The 19,039-nt window shown below is 46.1% G+C and overlaps 1 protein-coding gene across 2 annotated transcripts in view; it reads right to left on the bottom strand.

Annotated features, from left to right (window-relative positions):
- Positions 1 to 18,050, bottom strand: part of RANBP9 (RAN binding protein 9) — a 90,095-nt gene extending 72,045 nt beyond the window's left edge. The window contains exon 1 of one of the 2 annotated variants that reach the window (XM_073631085.1): positions 17,766 to 18,050. In XM_073631085.1, the coding sequence (XP_073487186.1) occupies positions 17,766 to 17,913 (148 nt within the window). In that variant the 5' untranslated portion in view covers positions 17,914 to 18,050. The remainder of the gene's footprint in view (positions 1 to 17,765) is intronic. The other variant, XM_073631084.1, reaches the window with a different exon arrangement.
- Between the last annotated feature and the right edge of the window lie 989 nt (positions 18,051 to 19,039).

The raw sequence follows: 19,039 nt of genomic DNA on the forward strand, positions 1-19,039 counted from the left end.
CGGGTTTTTCTTGCTGTCCCCTTAAACTCATCCTATTTGTCATTTTTACCTTTATCACCAAGAGTGAAAGTAAACAAACAAAAAAAAAATCCCCAATTTTGTTATGACACCAGGACAGTAGTAAAGGGAAAATCTCTCAGTGGGGACAATAGTTCTGGTGACAACCATAGATTTCTTTACTTAGGGATTTCCTCCCACTTCCTCTTTTGGCTATGGGACGGGAAGTGAAGGTTAAAAAAAGAAAAAAAATCCGATAGGGTCTATATATACCCTTCCCTTACGCTATCCAAATGAAGGGAAAAAAAAAAAAATAACTTGCCTTTAGTTCTATTTTAAGCGGCATGCATTACAGGAAACCTCAGTTCTGCTTTATGCGGTACAGTTTACAAAGGAGTCCCAACTCTCTGTACAAAATCTATTTTTTTCCTTCCATTCCTTTCTGACCCATTCCCCTTTCCCTATCTGGTAAAGCCAGTTAAACTCACCTGCATCCCCCCCATCCAGATCCCTAGCTGACAATGTCCCCACCTGCGGGGACCAGTAATCCATCACCGCACATTAAAGTGTTACTAAACCCAGGACCCTGCATTCACTATATCAGGTCTCCCACAGTACACAAAACGTAGAAATGCAATTATAGTAAACATAAACTGTTAAATACCTTTTCTCATCAGCAGTATACAACAGTCTTACAAGTTTTATCAGTGTCCGGCCGAGCACTGGTTAAAGCTTGTAGGAGTTTTCATTCTCCTCTGAATTTCTTATGAGACTGCAGGACCCCTGACTTTGTCTGGACAGTGCCGATTGGCCCTGTGCTGATCACATGCACCTGCCCCCCAAAAAAATAAACTCTCTAGCAATACACACAAAACTGAGCATGTGCAGAGTGCCCCCAAGGCTCTGTTCTATCAGGAGATGGATTGGGGACTGTGGAAAAAAGGGGAGGATTAGAGAAGACAGGATCAGTCTTTATACACAATGCAGAGGATTAACCCCTTAGGTTCCACAGTGAGTATAACAAGCATGCTTTACTGCATATACAGACTGATTTTACTGTTATGAGTTTAGTAACACTTTAACTTTTGCTGGCTGGTCCCCTTCATTCCCCTCACTGCAATGTCAGTAGGCTTCTGGATCCAGAGAAGACTTCTCCACTGGCCAGACAAAGGGAACAGTCCATGTCATGCAGGCAATGATGTGGACACCCAGAAGAAAGACCAATCCAGGTAAATACAGAGAAGACCCGGGTGCTGGATGACCATTTTTTTGTTTGTTTTTCTTTTTTAACCTAGTGAACAGAGAGAGAGGGGTTCATCTTATCCTGAAGTTGGGCTTTAAGCTGCCCGTGCACCAGTAGAATTGCGGTCGAACATTCATATGTAATTTCAGAAAAATTTTAATGTCAGGGCATTAGATGGTATCATTATGGACTTCACAAATTTCCTATGAAAACCATGAAAAATTTTGTTTAAATTGCCAATGTTTTGAGCTTTACATTCAATTATGTGATGCGCATTAGGAAAAAATACAAGTTTTGGCAAATTAAAATCAGTTATCGTTAGAACATTTTCTTCCATCCTTCTTTGATTTTCCTCATCAACCAATTGAATTTAAATCACCGATTTTACCCTATTAAAGTTATTGTAAACCTTTAATTTTTTGAACACCCCTGCTTGCTAAGGGGGCCTGCAAGCTTGATCCAGAGCCAGCTGGGTGTTAGGGCTGGGCGATTTTCTTAAAAAAAAAAAAAAAATATAACTCGATTCACAATTCGAATCAAGTTTTTTCTTTTTTTTGACCACCGCAGCTCCTCAGGACCGGCGCGATGAAAAAAAAACAAAAAACGATTTGACCTCTCAATTCGATTCAAGATTTAAATAGATTTTTTCCCCAGCCCTACTGGGTGTCCATAGATACACACAGACCGTGGTTCCGCCCCACCCCCACTTTACTGGCTGCGTTTGACAGCAGTCGATGCCACCCACTGCTGTGTCTGAGCTAATGAGGAGGGAGAGAGCCACTGCTAAGTTAAGTATAAGGGGGCTGCATACTGAAGGTTTTTTACCCTAATGCAAAAGAATGCATTAAAGTGATTCTAAAAGAAGAAAAATATAATATTTACTTACCTGTTCTGTGCAATGTTTTGCACTGAACAGCCCCGATCCTCCTCTTTTACCCTTCCTTTTGGTCTGGCTCCTCCCCCTGCTGAGTGCCCCCAATAGCAAGTCTCTGGCTTCACACACACTGCTGTGTGATCCAATAAGGAGAGAGTGACCCGGGAGAGCCGCTGCTCTCATGCATATCACTGGATCAAGATAGGGCTCAGGTAAGTATAAGTGTGGGCGGGGGAGCTGCACACAGCTTTTTTCCTTCATGCATAGAATGTATTATGGTAAAAAACCTTGAGCCTTTAGAACCACTTTAAAAAAAAAAAAAAAAACCCATTCAGACTTTACAGCGAAGTTCAATTTTCTAATAGTTAAACTTTTCAAAAACAATTCTACTGGTGTATGGCCAGATTTAGTCATTTCATTTCAGACTGATCTAGCATGTGACTTTTTGCTGAACTACTGAGGAGTAGTTTATTCACGGTCAACTCAAGATGTTTACACAGAAATCAGGAACATTGCCTAACAATTCAACTAGACGTTTAGTTGTTTACTACTTTAAAAGCTGTTCGCATTTTTATTGGTTACCAAAATACCAATGAGGAAATAAAACACTAACCAGGTCTTCAGACTGTGGGGATTGGCGTATATAACCAGGTTTTCAGACTGTGGGGATTGGCGTATATAACCAGGTCTTCAGACTGTGGGGATTGGCGTATATAACCAGGTCTTCAGACTGTGGGGATTAGCGTATATAACCAGGTCTTCAGACTGTGGGGATTGGCGTATATAACCAGCTCTTCAGACTGTGGGGATTGGCGTATATAACCAGGTCTTCAGACTGTGGGGATTGGCGTATATAACCAGGTTTTCAGACTGTGGGGATTGGCGTATATAACCAGGTCTTCAGACTGTGGGGATTGGCGTATATAACCAGGTCTTCAGACTGTGGGGATTAGCGTATATAACCAGGTCTTCAGACTGTGGGGATTGGCATATATAATCAGGTCTTCAGACTGTGGGGATTGGCGTATATAACTTAAAATGAACCCACTTTATCATCATGCTCTCTAGCAGTACTGCCCAACATATTCACCCACTTGGGCAGAACAATATGGCACCACCATATTTCTTCTGTCAATAACATTCATCTTATTTATAAAAGCAACAACTTACAAGATTCACCCACTGATATTCATACCCTGAACCAAGCCAAATAATAACTTCCAGCAATGTCCTACAGACATCTGCGATGTTCATATGTCTGGTCATGGATGAGCTGAAGAAAAGGACCCACTACAGTTTCTGAAGAGTCTTGCCCACCGGTCTGGTGCAGACATAGTTAGCAACTTTGTATTGACAATAGGGAAGGATCGACCTAGTAACAAAGATTCTCCAAAAACGTAATCGTTTGAGAATTTGAAACATCAGAAGCACTTTTTACTTCCAGAGGTAGCCCTAAAGCTGGGTACACGCAGTTTTTTTTTTCCCTTCAATAGCAGGCTGAGTGAAAAAAAACTAACAGCATCTAACAATCAGCTTCTGTCTGCATGGAAGGCAACACCGATTGGAATTTGGTTGGTACTTGCTGAACAGGCCAATTTTCAATCCACATGTACCCAGCTTTAGAAACCCAATCCTTGTTGGAAGGTCACCTAACTGAAAAAAAAAAAACATAAAATAACCCAACTGCTTATTTTTAATTAAAAAAACTGGAGAATCATAATCCCTTTAAATGCCAGTCTTTTAACCAAATTTTCAACCACTGGTCAGGTAATCTCTGCTAAATAGGCTTAAAGCTGATGTCCATGTTCCCTGTCACTTTAAATAGTTTGTTTGGACCAAGCTGGTCCAAACAAACCATTTCCTTCACCAAGTTCTGCACTGGCTTCAAGCACTGTATGAGCTGTATGTAGCTTCATCTACATACAGTACACAGTGCTAGGTTCCAGCTGTGAAACAGAGACTTTCTGTCACACACCCAGAACAATGCAGTGTTAATCTGAGAGGCGCTCAGCCATTCATAAGCAGCTTTGTATTCTGTGGATGAGTCACATAGCATGATGTCATCAGCCCACCCCTTCGACAATCAGAGGAAGCTTCATATTCATTCACAGAATACAAAGCTGCCCACGAATGACTGAGCGCCTCTCAGACCGACTCTGCATTGTTGCAGGTCTGAGACAGGAAGTCTGTCTCACAGTCGGAACCCAGCACTGTGTACTGCATATAGCTGAAGCTACATACAGTGCTGCAGGGATTTCAAACTGGCAGCCCTCTAGCTGTTGCGAAACTGCAAGTCTCATGAGGCATTGCAAGGCTGACAGTTACAAGCATGACTCCCACAGGCAGAAGCATGATGGGACTTGTTTCACAACAGCTGGAGGGCCACCAGTTTGAGACCCCTGGCTTAGAGCCAGTGCAACACTTAGACCCCTTTCACACTGGGGCGGTTTGCAGGCGGTATTGCGCTAAAAATACCGCCTGCAAACCGCCCCTAAACAGCCTCCGCTTTCACACTGAAGCGGTGCGCAGGCAGGGCGGTGAAAAAAGTCCTGCAAACCGCTTTTTTGGAGTGGTGAAGGAGCGGTGTATTCACCGCTCCTTCACCGCTCCTGCCCATTGAAATCAATGGGACAGTGCGGCTATACCGCGGCTATAGCCGCGCTGTTCGAGGGATTTTAACCCTTTTTCGGCCGCCAGCGGGGGTTAAAATCGCACCGCTAGCGGCCGAATACCGCTGCAAGAACGACGGTACAGCAGCACTAAAAATAGCGCTGTTGTACCGCCGACGCCCCCACCGCCCCAGTGTGAAAGGGGCCTTAGTGAAGGAAATACTTCATTTGGACCAGCTTGGTCCAAAACTAACCATTTTAAGTGACTGGAAACATGGAAATCAGCTTTAAGCAGGCCATACATGGATCGAATTTTGATCCACACGTGGGCAGGTAAGTTGTACAGAACTTCTGTATCACCGCTCTGTCTGATTTTCCACGCTTGATCAGCACTGCAGGCTATAGCTGGCAGCACTGATCAGTGTATTTGGACGGCGGGGAAGCCTTCCCACTGTCAAATAGAAGGCTTGGTGGGGAGGATTCCTCCACAGAGTGTGTGGATGAGGGAATCCAGTTAGCTTTTTTTTTTTTTTTTTTTTTTTTTTTTTTTTTTTTTTTGGTTGAACGGGAAAACAAAAAAAACAAAAATGGACTAATCTATGGGCTGTCTTAGGCCACTTTCACACGGGACGGATCCGTGTTGATCCGCCCAGTGTTTATCCGCTGCTCAGCGGGGATCGCTCCGTTTTCCCCAGCTGAGCAGGCAGATGACAGGGTGGGACCCGCACACTGTGCAGGGACCGCCCTGTCAGATCTCCGCTCTCCCCTATGGGGGATCGGAGGAACACGGACCGTCTGTCCGTGTTCCTCCGATTCGCTCTGCAGACGGATAGAAAAATAGGATTTTCTTCCGTCCGCAGAATCGGAGGAGAGCGGAGCCGGACAACATCGGGTGTTAGCGGATGTACATCCGCTGACACCCGCTATCCCATAGGGATGCATGCATGTCCGTATTTCATCCGAAAACGGATGGATGAAATACGGACATACAGTCCGCATGTGTGAAAGGGGCCTTAGGGCCATAACACATGAGTGATCCTGTAACTGTAAACAACTCACATGCGAGAGGACAGCTATCAGACCACTTGCCTATCGAGTCATTCTTTCGCTGGCTAGACCAATTAGATGTCAGTCCCCCACTGTTCCCTTGCCAGCTAATGCAAAGCTGCAGCATTTCAGGCCACATTTAGGGCTTGTTCATACCATGCCCACTGATCAACGCAGGCTCAATGCAAGAGCACATAGAAAACCCATTGTCTTGTTCACAGCATAAGGCTCGGTTCACACTTGAGCGGTGTGGAACACAGCATGTGAGTCGCACAGGAATTGCACCGCATTCCTGTGCATATCACTTGCAATGTCTGTGCGGTGCGATTTGAGCCATACATTTTGGACTGCGTTTTGCAATCTCTTTCGGGGTGTCATTAATCTAACATTGACACCCACAGCAGATAGCATGTACGTTGTGCGACTGCCATGCAGTGCGATGCGATGCAGCGAATCTTGTGCATTTCCCCACATCGCATAAGTGTGAACCAGGGCTAGGGCTGTGTTGAGGTGGTTTGGGTGCACTGCAGAAAAAGCATGTCATCTTTATTTAGTGCAATGCATCTCAATGTATCGTGTTGCAATGTGCTGCAGCATACAGAACAGGTTTATTCTGTAACATCTAGAAAAAAAAATAATAAATTTACTTAGAACCCCCAAACATTATATTTTTTAGCAGAAGCTCTAGAGAATAAAGTGGTGGTCACTGCAATTTTTTTTTTGCAGAAAAAATGGATTTGAATGCAAAGAATCAATATAGAACACGACTTTCTGGTATAATATAAAAGATGATGTTACGCCGAGTAAATAGATACCCAACATGTCACGCTTTAACCAGTTCCCGACCGGCTCATGCAGACATACTGCAGCAGAATGGCTCTCCTGGGCAAAAGTCTACGATCTGCCTGTCGCAATAACGCTAAAAATCGCATATCACAGCTATTACTAGTGAACAAAATAAATAAAAACGCCATAAATCTTTCCCATAGCTTGTATAACGCTATAAATTTTGCGCAAACCAATCACTTATTGTGATTTTTTTGCCAAAAATATGTAGAAGAATACATATTGGCCTAAACTGATGAAGATATGTGTTTTTTTTTTTTTTTTTACATTGGGGGATATTTATTATAGCAAAAAAGTAAAAAATATAGTTTTTTTTCAAAATTGTTTTTATGTTTATAGCGCAAAAAAAAACAAAAAAAAAACAAACACAACCTGCAGAGGTGACCAAATACCACCAAAGGAAAGGTCTATTGGTGGGGAAAAAAAAGGATGCAAATTTTGTTTGGGTAAAGCATTGCATGACCGTACAATTGTCAGTTAAAGCGACGTAGTGCCAAATTGTAAAAAGTGCTCTAGTCAGGAAGGGAGTAAAATCTTCCGGGGCTGAAGTGGTTAAAATTGCGCACGCTCGTGGAATGGTGGCAAAATACGATACTTAAAAATCTCTATAGGCGACGGTTTAAACATTTTTTACAGGTTACCAGTTTAGGGTTACAAAGGAAGTAACTAGCACTCAAATTATTGTTCTCACTTAACGTTCGCGGCCATGCGTCATATGTGTGCTACGAACACTGTTTACATATGCGCACGAGCATGGGGGGGGGGGGGGGGTTGGGGGCAGAGGCGCTTAAAAAAAAATTATAATAATTATTATTAGTTAAGTCTTACACAGCCCCATTTATTTTTTTCTATCCCTTTTTTCCTATCACAAGAAATGTAAACATCCCTTGTGATAGAAATAAGGTATTACAGGTCCTCTTTATAGAGATATCTGGGGTCATTAAGACTCGAGATCTCTGCTCTACCCTAAAAAGCATGAGATCAGCAAAAAAAGGGGGAAGGCAGTGTTGACATCACTTCCGGTTCGGACAAATGTTATTATGTCACTTTCGGCCTCCTAGACCACAGAGATGGCCAGGGACCTTCTGCTCCTTGGCCAGCTCAATGATAACCCAGCGGCACCCTTGGATAAGATACCTGGCTCCCCGATCAAACTACATAGTTGGTAAGGTTGAATAAAGACAACAGTCCATCCAGTTCAACGTGTGTGCGTGTGCGGGTGTGTGTGAAACACGTCCAAGAGTCTTTTAAAACTATCCATACTTCCTGCCGACACCACCGATTGTGGAAGAGAATTCAACACCCTTATTGCCTCGACAGTGAAAAACCCTATACAGCTTTAGGTTAAACGGCTTCTCTTCCAGTCTCATTGCGTGGCCCCATGTCCTCTTACACTCCCTGGGACTGAAAAGTTTCATACTTACGCTGGGATCACCATTGAGGTATTTGTATATCGCGATCAGATCTCCTCCCAAGTATCTCTTCTCCAGTGAGAATAAATTTAGAGTTTGTCGTACTCTAACAGCCTGTGAGCAGAAGGAAAGAAATCCAAGCAGATTCTTCCATCCACGCGAAACCCCAGACACACGGGGCGATAACTGAGTCGGTGTTCTATCGAGAAATGCCCCCCGTTTGAAAAATGCCTCCGCTGGGTCTGCGCATGCGCAGTACGCAACGTCACTCCAGCTGATGTTGATCAGCTGGCATGACGTCAACACGGCGCATGCGCAGATCGCCAGGGGCAGTATATGACGATCTGCTAAATGCCCAGGGAGAAAGCAATTGTCAGATTCTGCCTCGCTATTGTGGGGTGGGTTGTGGGTGTGTTGAAGGGCGGGTTTTGTGTGCATTTTAACCTGCCCTTAGACACAGCCAAAAACCGCCATTTAAAACACTCAAGCCCCTGTGGAACAGACAGAAAACACGCCGTTCAATACAGCCAAAACCCGCCCTGCAACAGTGAGGCAGAGTCTGACAATTTCATTCTCTCTCTCTCTCTGTGCTTAGCAGATCGTCATATAATTATAATGCCTCAGACGATCTGTGCATGCGCCGTGTTGACGTCACGCCAGCTGATCAACATACCAGCTGGAGTGATGATGCGTACTGCGCATGTGCAGACCCATCGGAGGCATTTTTCGACAGAAGGCATTTCTCGATAGAGCGCCGGCCACCTTTTGGTACACGTGTACAGCCGTCTGTTCAACAAAAACAGATCTAACGAGCGGGTTTCTGCTGAATGGTCATGCTGGAAAACAAGCATTCAATTAGCAAATACAGCCAATAGCTGATCAGTGTATTCTGGTGGGGGGTAGACCGCAGAATACAATGTCTCAGTTGGAGAGATCCCAGAAACAACACTGTTGATGCGGGGATCTGTCATTTTTTGTTCAACCCCCTGGTTGAACGGAAAAAAAAAAAAAAAAACTGCCTGTGTGTACCTACCTTAACAGCGCAGATGGACGAGTCTCCCTTGCTGGACTCTTACAATCTGATAGCCATGAACACCGTCACTCAGAGTACATAAACAGCGCCTGCAGCTGATTGGACACAGGAGCTGTTTGGTTGATAATTTTCTGCACAGCCTTGTCTACAAAAGTTGATTGAGTATTCAAGTTTTGCCAAGACGGCAGGGCCACCCATTGTTAGAATTTCAGAGGATTCCTCCAGGCCAGCTTTAGCTTCTAGAGGCCAATTCTATTTTCCAGGCCTTCATGTCTGTGTGTACAATATGGTAAACCTGCACAGCTCAGCCTCCTGCTGCTACATCTCACTCTGTGACTTGTCACAAAGTTCCAGCAAATAATCATGGGGGGGAGGGGAGGGGAGATATGTATCCTTCTGTCTGCAGCAGAATTAGATGACATCATTCTCCCAGCATGCTTTTCACAGGCAGACTTTGAAGTCCCATTTTTATTGAAAATGATAATGTATATAATGTTATACATTGTGCTATTAAAATCACTGATAGATCTACAGTATGTAAAGACAAACCCCAGTGAAGCCATACATATACTGTGCCACTTGATTCAGATGGATAAAACCAGCCATAGATGGTTCAAATTCCTGCTGAACCAGCCGAGGTTCGATCCATACATGGGCAGGGTGAATGTACCCAAGTTGATCGATCGTCTTGGGTGCAACCTGCCGGACTTTACATGAGATTATTGCTAGCGGCTATTATAGCCGCAAACAATAATTACGGTGTTCTCCAAGCGGGGACGGCTTCCCCCATCGGGAGAACACAATGGCTTTGCGGGAGGGATTCCCCTGTCAACACTGTCTGTATTGATAGGGGAAAAAAAAAACAAAACAAGGGATTTTCCTTCCTGCAACCCATGGTTGCAGCTCTATCTATGGCCAGTCTAACACGATTTCCTTTGATTCCCTCACCCACGCTAAACTGTGTGAATGGACTAATCTACGGTGCCAGCTATTGTATTCCTACAGCTGTCAGAATACCCGAACACTGCATCTGACTGCATGCAGGTGTTGTTTGTCTGAGATTTGGTGACCTCTGAAAGCAGCCTTATAAATGGAATTGTAACCTTATACACCTTAATGCAGAACTTCAGTCCACCTCCCAGGTGGCTCCACTTACCTTGGGCGCCACCATCATGCGCATTCGCAGATGTGCCCTTGGGCTCTGACCGGCCTTCAGGTCCTGGCAAGGCTTATCTCTGCATCTGCGCATACAGTGATTTTCCACACAAAGGCAAGGAAGGTTTCGGACTTCCCAGGTAGCAGTCTTTGCGCATGCATGGGAAACCCCACATTTGCACAGATGGCCAGGAACACCGGTGCATGTGCAGGGCTCTCTTGAAACTTAAAGCGGAGGTACACACACTGCATCTGCTGACTTTTAATAATAGGACACTTAGCTGTCCTGGAGTCCAGTGATATCGGCACTGCAGCTGATGTTTCCATTACGGCTTCAAGCCGGGTCCCTACTGCGCATGTGCGAGGCACTGTTGCACTCTCCTAATGGCCCAGCAGCGGGGAAGGAGGAGGGAACTGAGCTGCTGACATAACTCGATATGGCCCGGTCTCTCGGCGGTGGGGACAGGGTACCTGTCAAAGGAGGAGACAAATGAGCGGAAGTTCCACTTTTGGGTGGAAGCCCTGCAGAACATCTGTGCGTGCGCACACACGCGCGCGCGCGCGCGCACACACACACACACACACACACACACACACACACACACACACACACACACACACGCCCGGAGGGGAGAGAGTCTGGCCTAGGTGAGAAATGCAGAGGTGCTGCTTTGTAGCACAAATAAAGTAACTAAAAAAATAAATGATTTCCAGGGAGGGAGGGGGGAGTCAGGTCAGTACAATATGACATTTAGGGTTTAGGTCCGTTTAAAATAAATGGATGCTAAAAGGGATTGTATCCAAATGCACCACTCGGGTCAGCTCATATATAGCGGAAGGCGGACACTTGAGACCTAGTCCTCTCCTGAAGAAGGGGTACTCCCCCAGAACATCGATGTTAGAGGCCTCACACTTCCTTTGTGCTATATCTGGGTAACATACTCTGAATCTTTTCTATTATGGACTATTTCATGAAGATTTGACCGCTTTAAAAAACAATATCGCTCGACTCCCCGAATCAGAAATACAGAGACAAAAGTCTCTATATTTCAGATGGGGCGGGGGGGGGGGGTGTGGCGTGCACTGTCTAAGGCAAGGGAGGCGGCATCCTTTGCCCTATCCGGATAGAAGAAGCCAGGACAGTCAGACTGTCAAAAAATTTGCAGGCCCAGTGCACAAAGGGGCGCAGCATACGTAATGACGTTGTGTGCATGTGCCGTGCCTCCGCGCACTGGTCCTGCCTTGCAAAACCGTCCTGGCTTCTTCTACCTGGGCCAATGACATAGCAGGCCCCAAAAAGATGGCTGCTGCGACAGGGGGAGACCAATATCGGTAAGTTTGTGACCGCTACCGATCCTTTAAGAAAGTGAATATTGGCCGCAGCGATAATCGGTCGACCCCTAATTTCTGATGGTGGTACACTCATTGCATATGCAAGGCCACACGAGGCAGGCGCCACTCGGAGTCAGCTTGCTCAGCAGGGGATCTGTCCGTTGATGGCTGGTCTGTGTCTGCTCTGTCCGCTCTCCTCTATAGGCAGTTGGATGTAAACGGACTGCCTGTCCATTTACATCCAACTGCCATTCGATCCGCTAGACAGAATGGATTCCCATCCGTCTGTTTTTAGCAGATCGGATTGGATGTTGGTGGGTGTGAACAGACACATGTCCATTGACACTCACCACTCCATAGAGGAAAATGAAGGGTCTGACCGGGTCCGCCTGAAAAACTGACAGGCAGACCCAATCGGTCCGCTTGTGTAAAAGGGGCCTCGGAGTCCTCAGTTAGTAACTTTGCTTGTATGCCCAAAATGATCTTGTATCTAATAAAGGCGTGCTAGCCAATTCTAAACAGTAAATCCAGTGGTGTGCGGGAGCTTTACTTGATTACTCTGAATGCAACCCTAACACAGCTCTACATGTTAGAACAAAACCCACCGATTTAACAGTTGCCCAAAACAGTTACATTCAAGGCATTCCGTGAATGATAACTGTCACAGTTGCTTGTGCTTGTAAACTGAACTGTGAAGCCACCAAATGGCTGGTGTCATAACTGATGATGATGTGTAGCACTATAGCAACTGCAGATCAAACTGAGGCTAAGATGGCCGCTTCCTTGGCTGTAAAGGATAGGTGGTTTACTTCTGCTTTAAGACTGGGCCACCTAAGGCAAGCCATAGACGCAGGGTTGCAGGGAAGACATTTGCTCAATTCCCCTATCACAACAGACAGTGTTGACAGGGGAATCTCTCCCCCGAAGCCACTTTGTTCTGCCACAGGATGGCAGGGGAAGCCATCCCCGTCAGGAGAAGACAGATTATGGCTAGCAGCTATAACAGCTGCTAACAATAATCGCATGCAAAACATTTCAGGCTGGTTGTACCCAAGTTGATAAATTGATCAACTTGGGTACATTCAGCCTGCCCATAAATCGTTTGAATCTGTCGGCTCCCACTGAAGCGGCTGGGATTTCGAACCCTCCGTTTTTTAAAATCATACTGACTGAAAAAGTGCGATCAGATTGTTTTGTCGGAAATTCTGATCGAGTGTGGGCTCCATCTGACTTTTTCCGTCAGAATTTCCGACACACAAAGGTTTGAGAGCAGGATATAAAATTTTCTGACAACAAAATCCGTTGTCGGAAATTCCGATCGTGTGTACACAAATCCGACGCAAAGTGCCACGCATGCTCAGAATAAATTAAGAGACAAAAGCTATTGGCTATTGGCCCGTTTATAGTCCCGACATACGTGTTTTACGTCACCGCATTCAGAACGATTGGATTTTCCGACAACTTTGTGCGACCGTGTGTATGCAAGACAAGTTTGAGCCAACATCCGTCGGAAAAAATCCATGGATTTTGTTGTCGGAATGTCCGATCAATGTCCGTTCATGTGTACAGGGCATTACTTAGGAGGATGCAGCATCTGTCTGATGCATTCATTCCCAGCCGGCTCCAAGACTGAGAACCGAGCGATCAAACACTGCTGATCGCTCTGTGCTTTGTGAGCAGAGAGTTGGGGACTGTTAGTCACCAGCTCTCTGCTCCCTCCCTTGTGGGCTGTGGAGGGGTTGGGAGGGGCAGGGCAGGCTCTCAGCAGCTCACTGAGGCTGAGCCAGGTGCCGGTCCAGGCAGATCACGACCATATTGTCGCAATCTTTTCCTAGCCTGGACTGGCTCTGTGGCATCAGCCAACAGTGGGCTTTAGCCCGCTGTCAGCTGAAAATAGGTTACAGGAGTGTAGAATGAACCGCACTCCTCTGATCCACAGGAGAAGTACAGTGGAACCTTGGTTAACGAGTAACGCAGTTAATAAGCGTTTTGAAAGACGAGATCTGTTTTTAAAAAATCCTGACTTGGTTTGCGAGTGTTGTCTCGCAAAACGAGCAGAATTAAAGCTAATGTGGTGTGCAGTACCGCATTTGGCCAGAGGTGCGGGGGGCACCGGTGGAACTCGGTATGGTTCGGAGCTGTCCGGAAATACTCCGTTCCCAAGTGTATCCGAGTATTTCCAAGGCTCTCCGGCGCCCCCTCACCACCTCTGGCCACATGCGGTATTGCATGCAATAGAAGTCAATGCGAAATGAATTATCTTTGTTTCGAATGACTTCTATGGAGAAACGAGCTTTGATATGCATGCGAGTGCTTTGGATTAAACATTCTCCTGGAACGGATTATGCTCGTAATCCAAGGTTCCATTGTACAGCCAAAATGAGCTTTGGCTGTACTTATCCTTTAACTTAAAATTTGTAGGACTAGCTTGGGCAACCTGATCGTTAGAGATTCGGCAAATGATTCTTAGAAATAAAACCCCACATACACTTTTAGTTTAGAGAGAGAGAAAAAAAAAAAAAAAAAAAAGTTGCCCGATGACGGCATCTTAAACGCATTGACACAGATTGGTGAGGTGAGATAAAAAACAGAAAGACATTCTGTTTGTCAACTGATCCGGCAAAGTCATCAGGACTGGGTACAGATCTGACCCTTGAAAAGGTCCAATGTACATAGGTGTCATTTCAGAAGAAACCTATAGACTGCTAACCTTCGAAATTGGATTAGCTGTTTTTTATGTGCTATTAAATGAACGCCATTATAATCACCTTGTAGCAGGCTTCTAACCATGGCTCATTACGTAGATTGAAAAGCAAACTGCAGCATTGAGAAGCAGCACATACTTTCTTAGAAACGCAGAACTGGAAAGATCTGAATATTTTTACTCTAATTTGTAATACATTTCAGTAATATGTCTGAGGACCATAGGCATGGAAGTGCCTGAAGAATAAATAGTAACCAAAAGCAACCAGATTCTCCCAATTATGTTCCTAGCGTAGTACGGGAGAAGGAAAGGGATAATATATGTGATATAGCCAACAACTATTCTTCCTTTTTAAACATGGGGCCTATTATCATCTACCCTCCAGAAGACCCATCATGACCCCAAATGAGGGCCATGACCCCAGAATTCTGGTTCACTGCCCTAACACAACATCCAGCGCTGGCATCACTAAATACGCTTCAATTATTTCAAGGGAACGCTGATGGACCATCCAGCAACATACATTTATAGAACAACCCGAGTACAGATGAATGTATACAGCTCCATGCTAAAAAAATCAAAATTTATTTACGCAAAATAATATATATTTTTTTTAAAGCTTTCAGATGGCTGAAGTGAACGTGCCAACCTATGTACTGACAAGCACAATAATCAAAAGGTGCTTCTTGCTGCAATTTCGACGCAATGATGGTCACCATCCCTGGATCCAAACATTTTCCTACCATGGTTACAACTGCAGTTCATGTGACAGAAAAATGACGACAGCAAGCCGCTCTTGCTGAAATTTCAGTGCAGGCTCTGGAAAGTTGCAGTACCCCTATGACCGCACAATAACAATTATGTTTTGTGTCATTTGTCTCTGTATAGAACCGCCAGGATGAATGAGGCCTTCAACGTCCACTCATTTCTAATTTATCTACCCAGCCACACAACCCAAAAAACAAAATCAGCAGAGGATTTGTCATCTATAAATGACTCTCTCCGTGATGCAATCCTATTGTATGGCTTAATGCTACTGAAATATGACATGGAGGAAAAAAAAAAAAAAAAAGGACTGTAGGATGACGGCTGAAAACAGATGAGCTGATGATCAAAGTGACTGTTAGTTAGGAATGTAAATATTCACCCCAAGGCCCAGGTCTACATATACGGGTTGGATGATCACCGCAGGAGTTGTGGGCTGTCAGCTCCTTAAAATAGTCCCCCATCCCCCACTGCCATCTGATGAGATCAGGGTGTCCAAAGCCACAAAAAAAAATTTAAAATGACATTAAATGAAAACAATAGATGTTCTTAGGAAGCCTGAAACAGATAAGCTGATCGATCACAGTGTTTAGGTAGGAATGTAAATAGTCACCCCAGGGCCCAGGTCTAGAAATGGGGGTGAGCCCAGTGCTGCAGGAATTGGGCTGTCAGCTTCTAAAAACAACCCCATCTGCCACTGCTATATGATAAGATCAGGATGTCCATAGGGCTCAAAAAAAAAATTTTAAAAAATACTGAACTGTATGGCAAAGCCTGAAACACACCACCCAATGATGGTGTAGGAATGTAAATAGTCACCCCAAGGCCCAAGTGTAGAAATGAGGGGTGACTTTAGTACTGCATGAGTTGGGCATTTGGCTCCTAGTAACACCCCCACCCCCACTGCTATCTGATTGGATCAGAGGCCATAAAACAAATAAAACAATGAACTGTGCGACAAGGCCTGAAACATAAGCTGATGATCACAGGGGTCAGGTAGGAAAGTAAATATTCACCACATAGCCCAGGTCTGGAAATAGCAGAGCTCAGCACCACCATCCCCCCCGGCTGTCTTCTGAGAGGGATAAGGATGTTCAGGGCCACAAAAATATTAAATACAATTATTAGAAACTGTATAATAAAGCCTGCAAGGGATCAGCTGATAATCAACATGTTTAGGTGGAAATCTTAATACTCCTCTCCATCCAAGGCCCCAGAAATGGGGGTGGGCTGATCAGTGCAAAAGTGGGGTGTCACCTCCTAAAAACAGCCCCCCCCCCCCCCTTCATCTGAGATTAGGATAATCATACAGTAAAATTGTAAAATGAAGCCTGAATCAGACAATCTGATGATCAGTGTGATGTACACATTCCTTTTCAAGGCCCCCAGTAATTGGGGTGATCTGATCAGTGCAGAAGTGGGGTGTCACCTCCTAAAAACACCCCCCCATCCGAGATTACAGTAAAATGAAGCCTGAATCAGACAATCTGATGATCAGTGTGATGTAAACATTCCTTTTCAAGGCCCCCAGTAATGCAGTGATGGGGGTGATCTGACCAGTGCAGAAGTGGGGTGTCACCTCCTAAAAACAGCCCCCCCCCCCCATCTGAGATGAGAATAATCATAAAACTGTAAAATTAAGCCTGAATCAGACAATATGATGATCAGTGTGATGTTAACATTCCTTTTCAAGGCCCTAGATCAATGCTAGAGGTTGACACCTCCTAACCCCCCATCCCCCATTTCTATCTGAAATCCAAATATCCTGAGCCACAACAAATAATCATATAATAAAACACTAAGCTATAAAAATGAAGCCTGGATCTGGTGATCAGTGTGATGTAAATACTCCTGAGCAAGGCCCCAGGTCTAGATTAGGTGGGGGGTCGATGTGATCAGGGCAGGAGTTGGGTTGTCACCTCCTAAACACAGCACCCATCCCCCACTGCTATCTGAGATCAGGATGTCCTGAGCCACAACATAATATAATAAAACATTGAGCTATAAAATGAAGCCTGGATCAGGCAATCTGGTGATCAGAGTGATGTAAATACCCCTCAGCAAGGCCCTAGATCTAGATTGGGGGGGGGGTTGATGTGATCAGGGCAGGAGTTGGGTTGTCACCTCCTAAACACAGCCCCATCCCATCCCCCCTCTGCTATCTGAGATCAGGATGCCCTGTACAACAAATAATCGTAAACTAAACATTGAACTATAAGATGAATCAGATAATCTGGTGATCAGTGTGATGCAAATACTCCTGAGCAAGGCCCCAGATCTAAAAGTGGGGGTGATGTGATGAGGGTAGCAGTTGTGGGCTGTCATCTCCTACAAAAACAACACCCCCATCGCTATGTGATGAGATCAGGGGGGCCCATGACATGAAATAAAAAAACAATGGTCGTCCTGATGAAGTCAGATGATGATGATGATGAGATTGGGGCCCAGGTCTAGGAGTGGGGGTGCTGTGATCAGGGACAGGAGTTGGACTGTCAGCTCCTGATCACATCCCCCATCCCCCCACCGATGGCCCGAAGACACGATCATGTAACAACACGTCTGCTGTGTGTAGAGAGAAGCCTCGGTCAGTCCATTGTTGTGTACAGCTGACAGGCGATGTGTTTATAAGGAGACGTAATCCTCCATGTATAAGAATCTACACACAGCCCCCCCCCCGTACCCCGAGATCCCCATCACCCCCCCCCCCCCGTTCCCATCCCGTTCCCCCCCCCCGGTGTCGGTGCTGACCTTTGTAGTGGACGCGCAGGTTGCCGTGGGACAGGCCCAGGTAGCTGCACTTGTCTCGGGGACTCCAGGCTCGGGGTGGCGGGTCCCGGGGGAGGAAGTGACCCGGCGATCCCCCATGTTGAGGGGTGAGCAGAGGAGGAGACGACATGAGACACAACAACACAACAAGAAGACACAAGCAGCACACGGGGGCCGAGCGGAGCACACATAACACACAGCACAGGAAGCGGGAGGAGCCACCTCAGCACAGCACTCCACTCTGTGTGACACACACACACTCACATACACGGCCCCCCGGCCCAGCTATGGGACACACACTGCTCACTTATGGGGGCCACTGTCACTGAACTCTTCAATATGTCATAAATAGAAAAATGCTACAAAAAGTCACCCCTCTGCCTTTATCCTGACTAGAAACGCCTGGCCCTAGCTGGATTATTAATAAAGATGACAGAGCTTTTATTTGTGTGCTTTAATCCAAGGTTTTTGGTGTTTGGGTGCCATGGGGTAATCACAGGTTCCCCCCACCCAGACCATCCTTCATTTAGGGGGAAATAACTATCAGACATGTTGGAAAACCTGTCACCCCCCCCCCCCAAGATAAAGGCCTGATGTACACGGACGCTTGCCACTTCCTGTGTGCTGAGGTGTAAAATCACCAGCGCCCGGGGAGCCACAACTGACGCCTAGAGTCACCGGTACAAGCGAAAACCGCGGGTAAACGTTGATGGTTTCAGCATCGCCTGGTTTACCCCCACAAATGTAAGGGGATGATTGCCAGTCACATCCTGCATGTTTCCCTCCTTGTTGGGCGCCAAGCAAAGGTCACATGAGAGGCGGGATGTACAGGGTCACTTTACACCAGGGGTGCCCAACCTCTAGCCCTCTGAGGGCCGCCCGCCGCCTCCTGTTCTGGGATGGCAGGTGGGCAAGCCCAGATCGCTGGTTCCCGACCCAATATCCCAGAGCGAAGAATGGAGCTGGTAGTATAGCATGTGGCTGCAGTAGAGAGCAGAGCCGATGCTTCTGGTATAGCGCTGACTCCAGTCACCTCCTGGGACAGCAGCCATCAGCAGTACCCGCCCTGGGGGGACAGCCAGCAGTACCTGCCACCAGCCATACCCGCCCTGGTGGACAGCCAGCAGTACCTGCCGCCAGCCATACCCACCCTGGGGGAAAGCCAGCAGCAGCCACCAGCCATACCTGCCCTGGGGGACAGCCAGCAGCCACCAGCCATACCCGCCCTGGGGGGACAGCCAGCAGCCACCAGCCAT

This window comes from Aquarana catesbeiana, linkage group LG05 (genome assembly GCF_042186555.1).
Source record: "Aquarana catesbeiana isolate 2022-GZ linkage group LG05, ASM4218655v1, whole genome shotgun sequence".
In the NCBI taxonomy this organism is placed as follows: domain Eukaryota; kingdom Metazoa; phylum Chordata; class Amphibia; order Anura; family Ranidae; genus Aquarana; species Aquarana catesbeiana.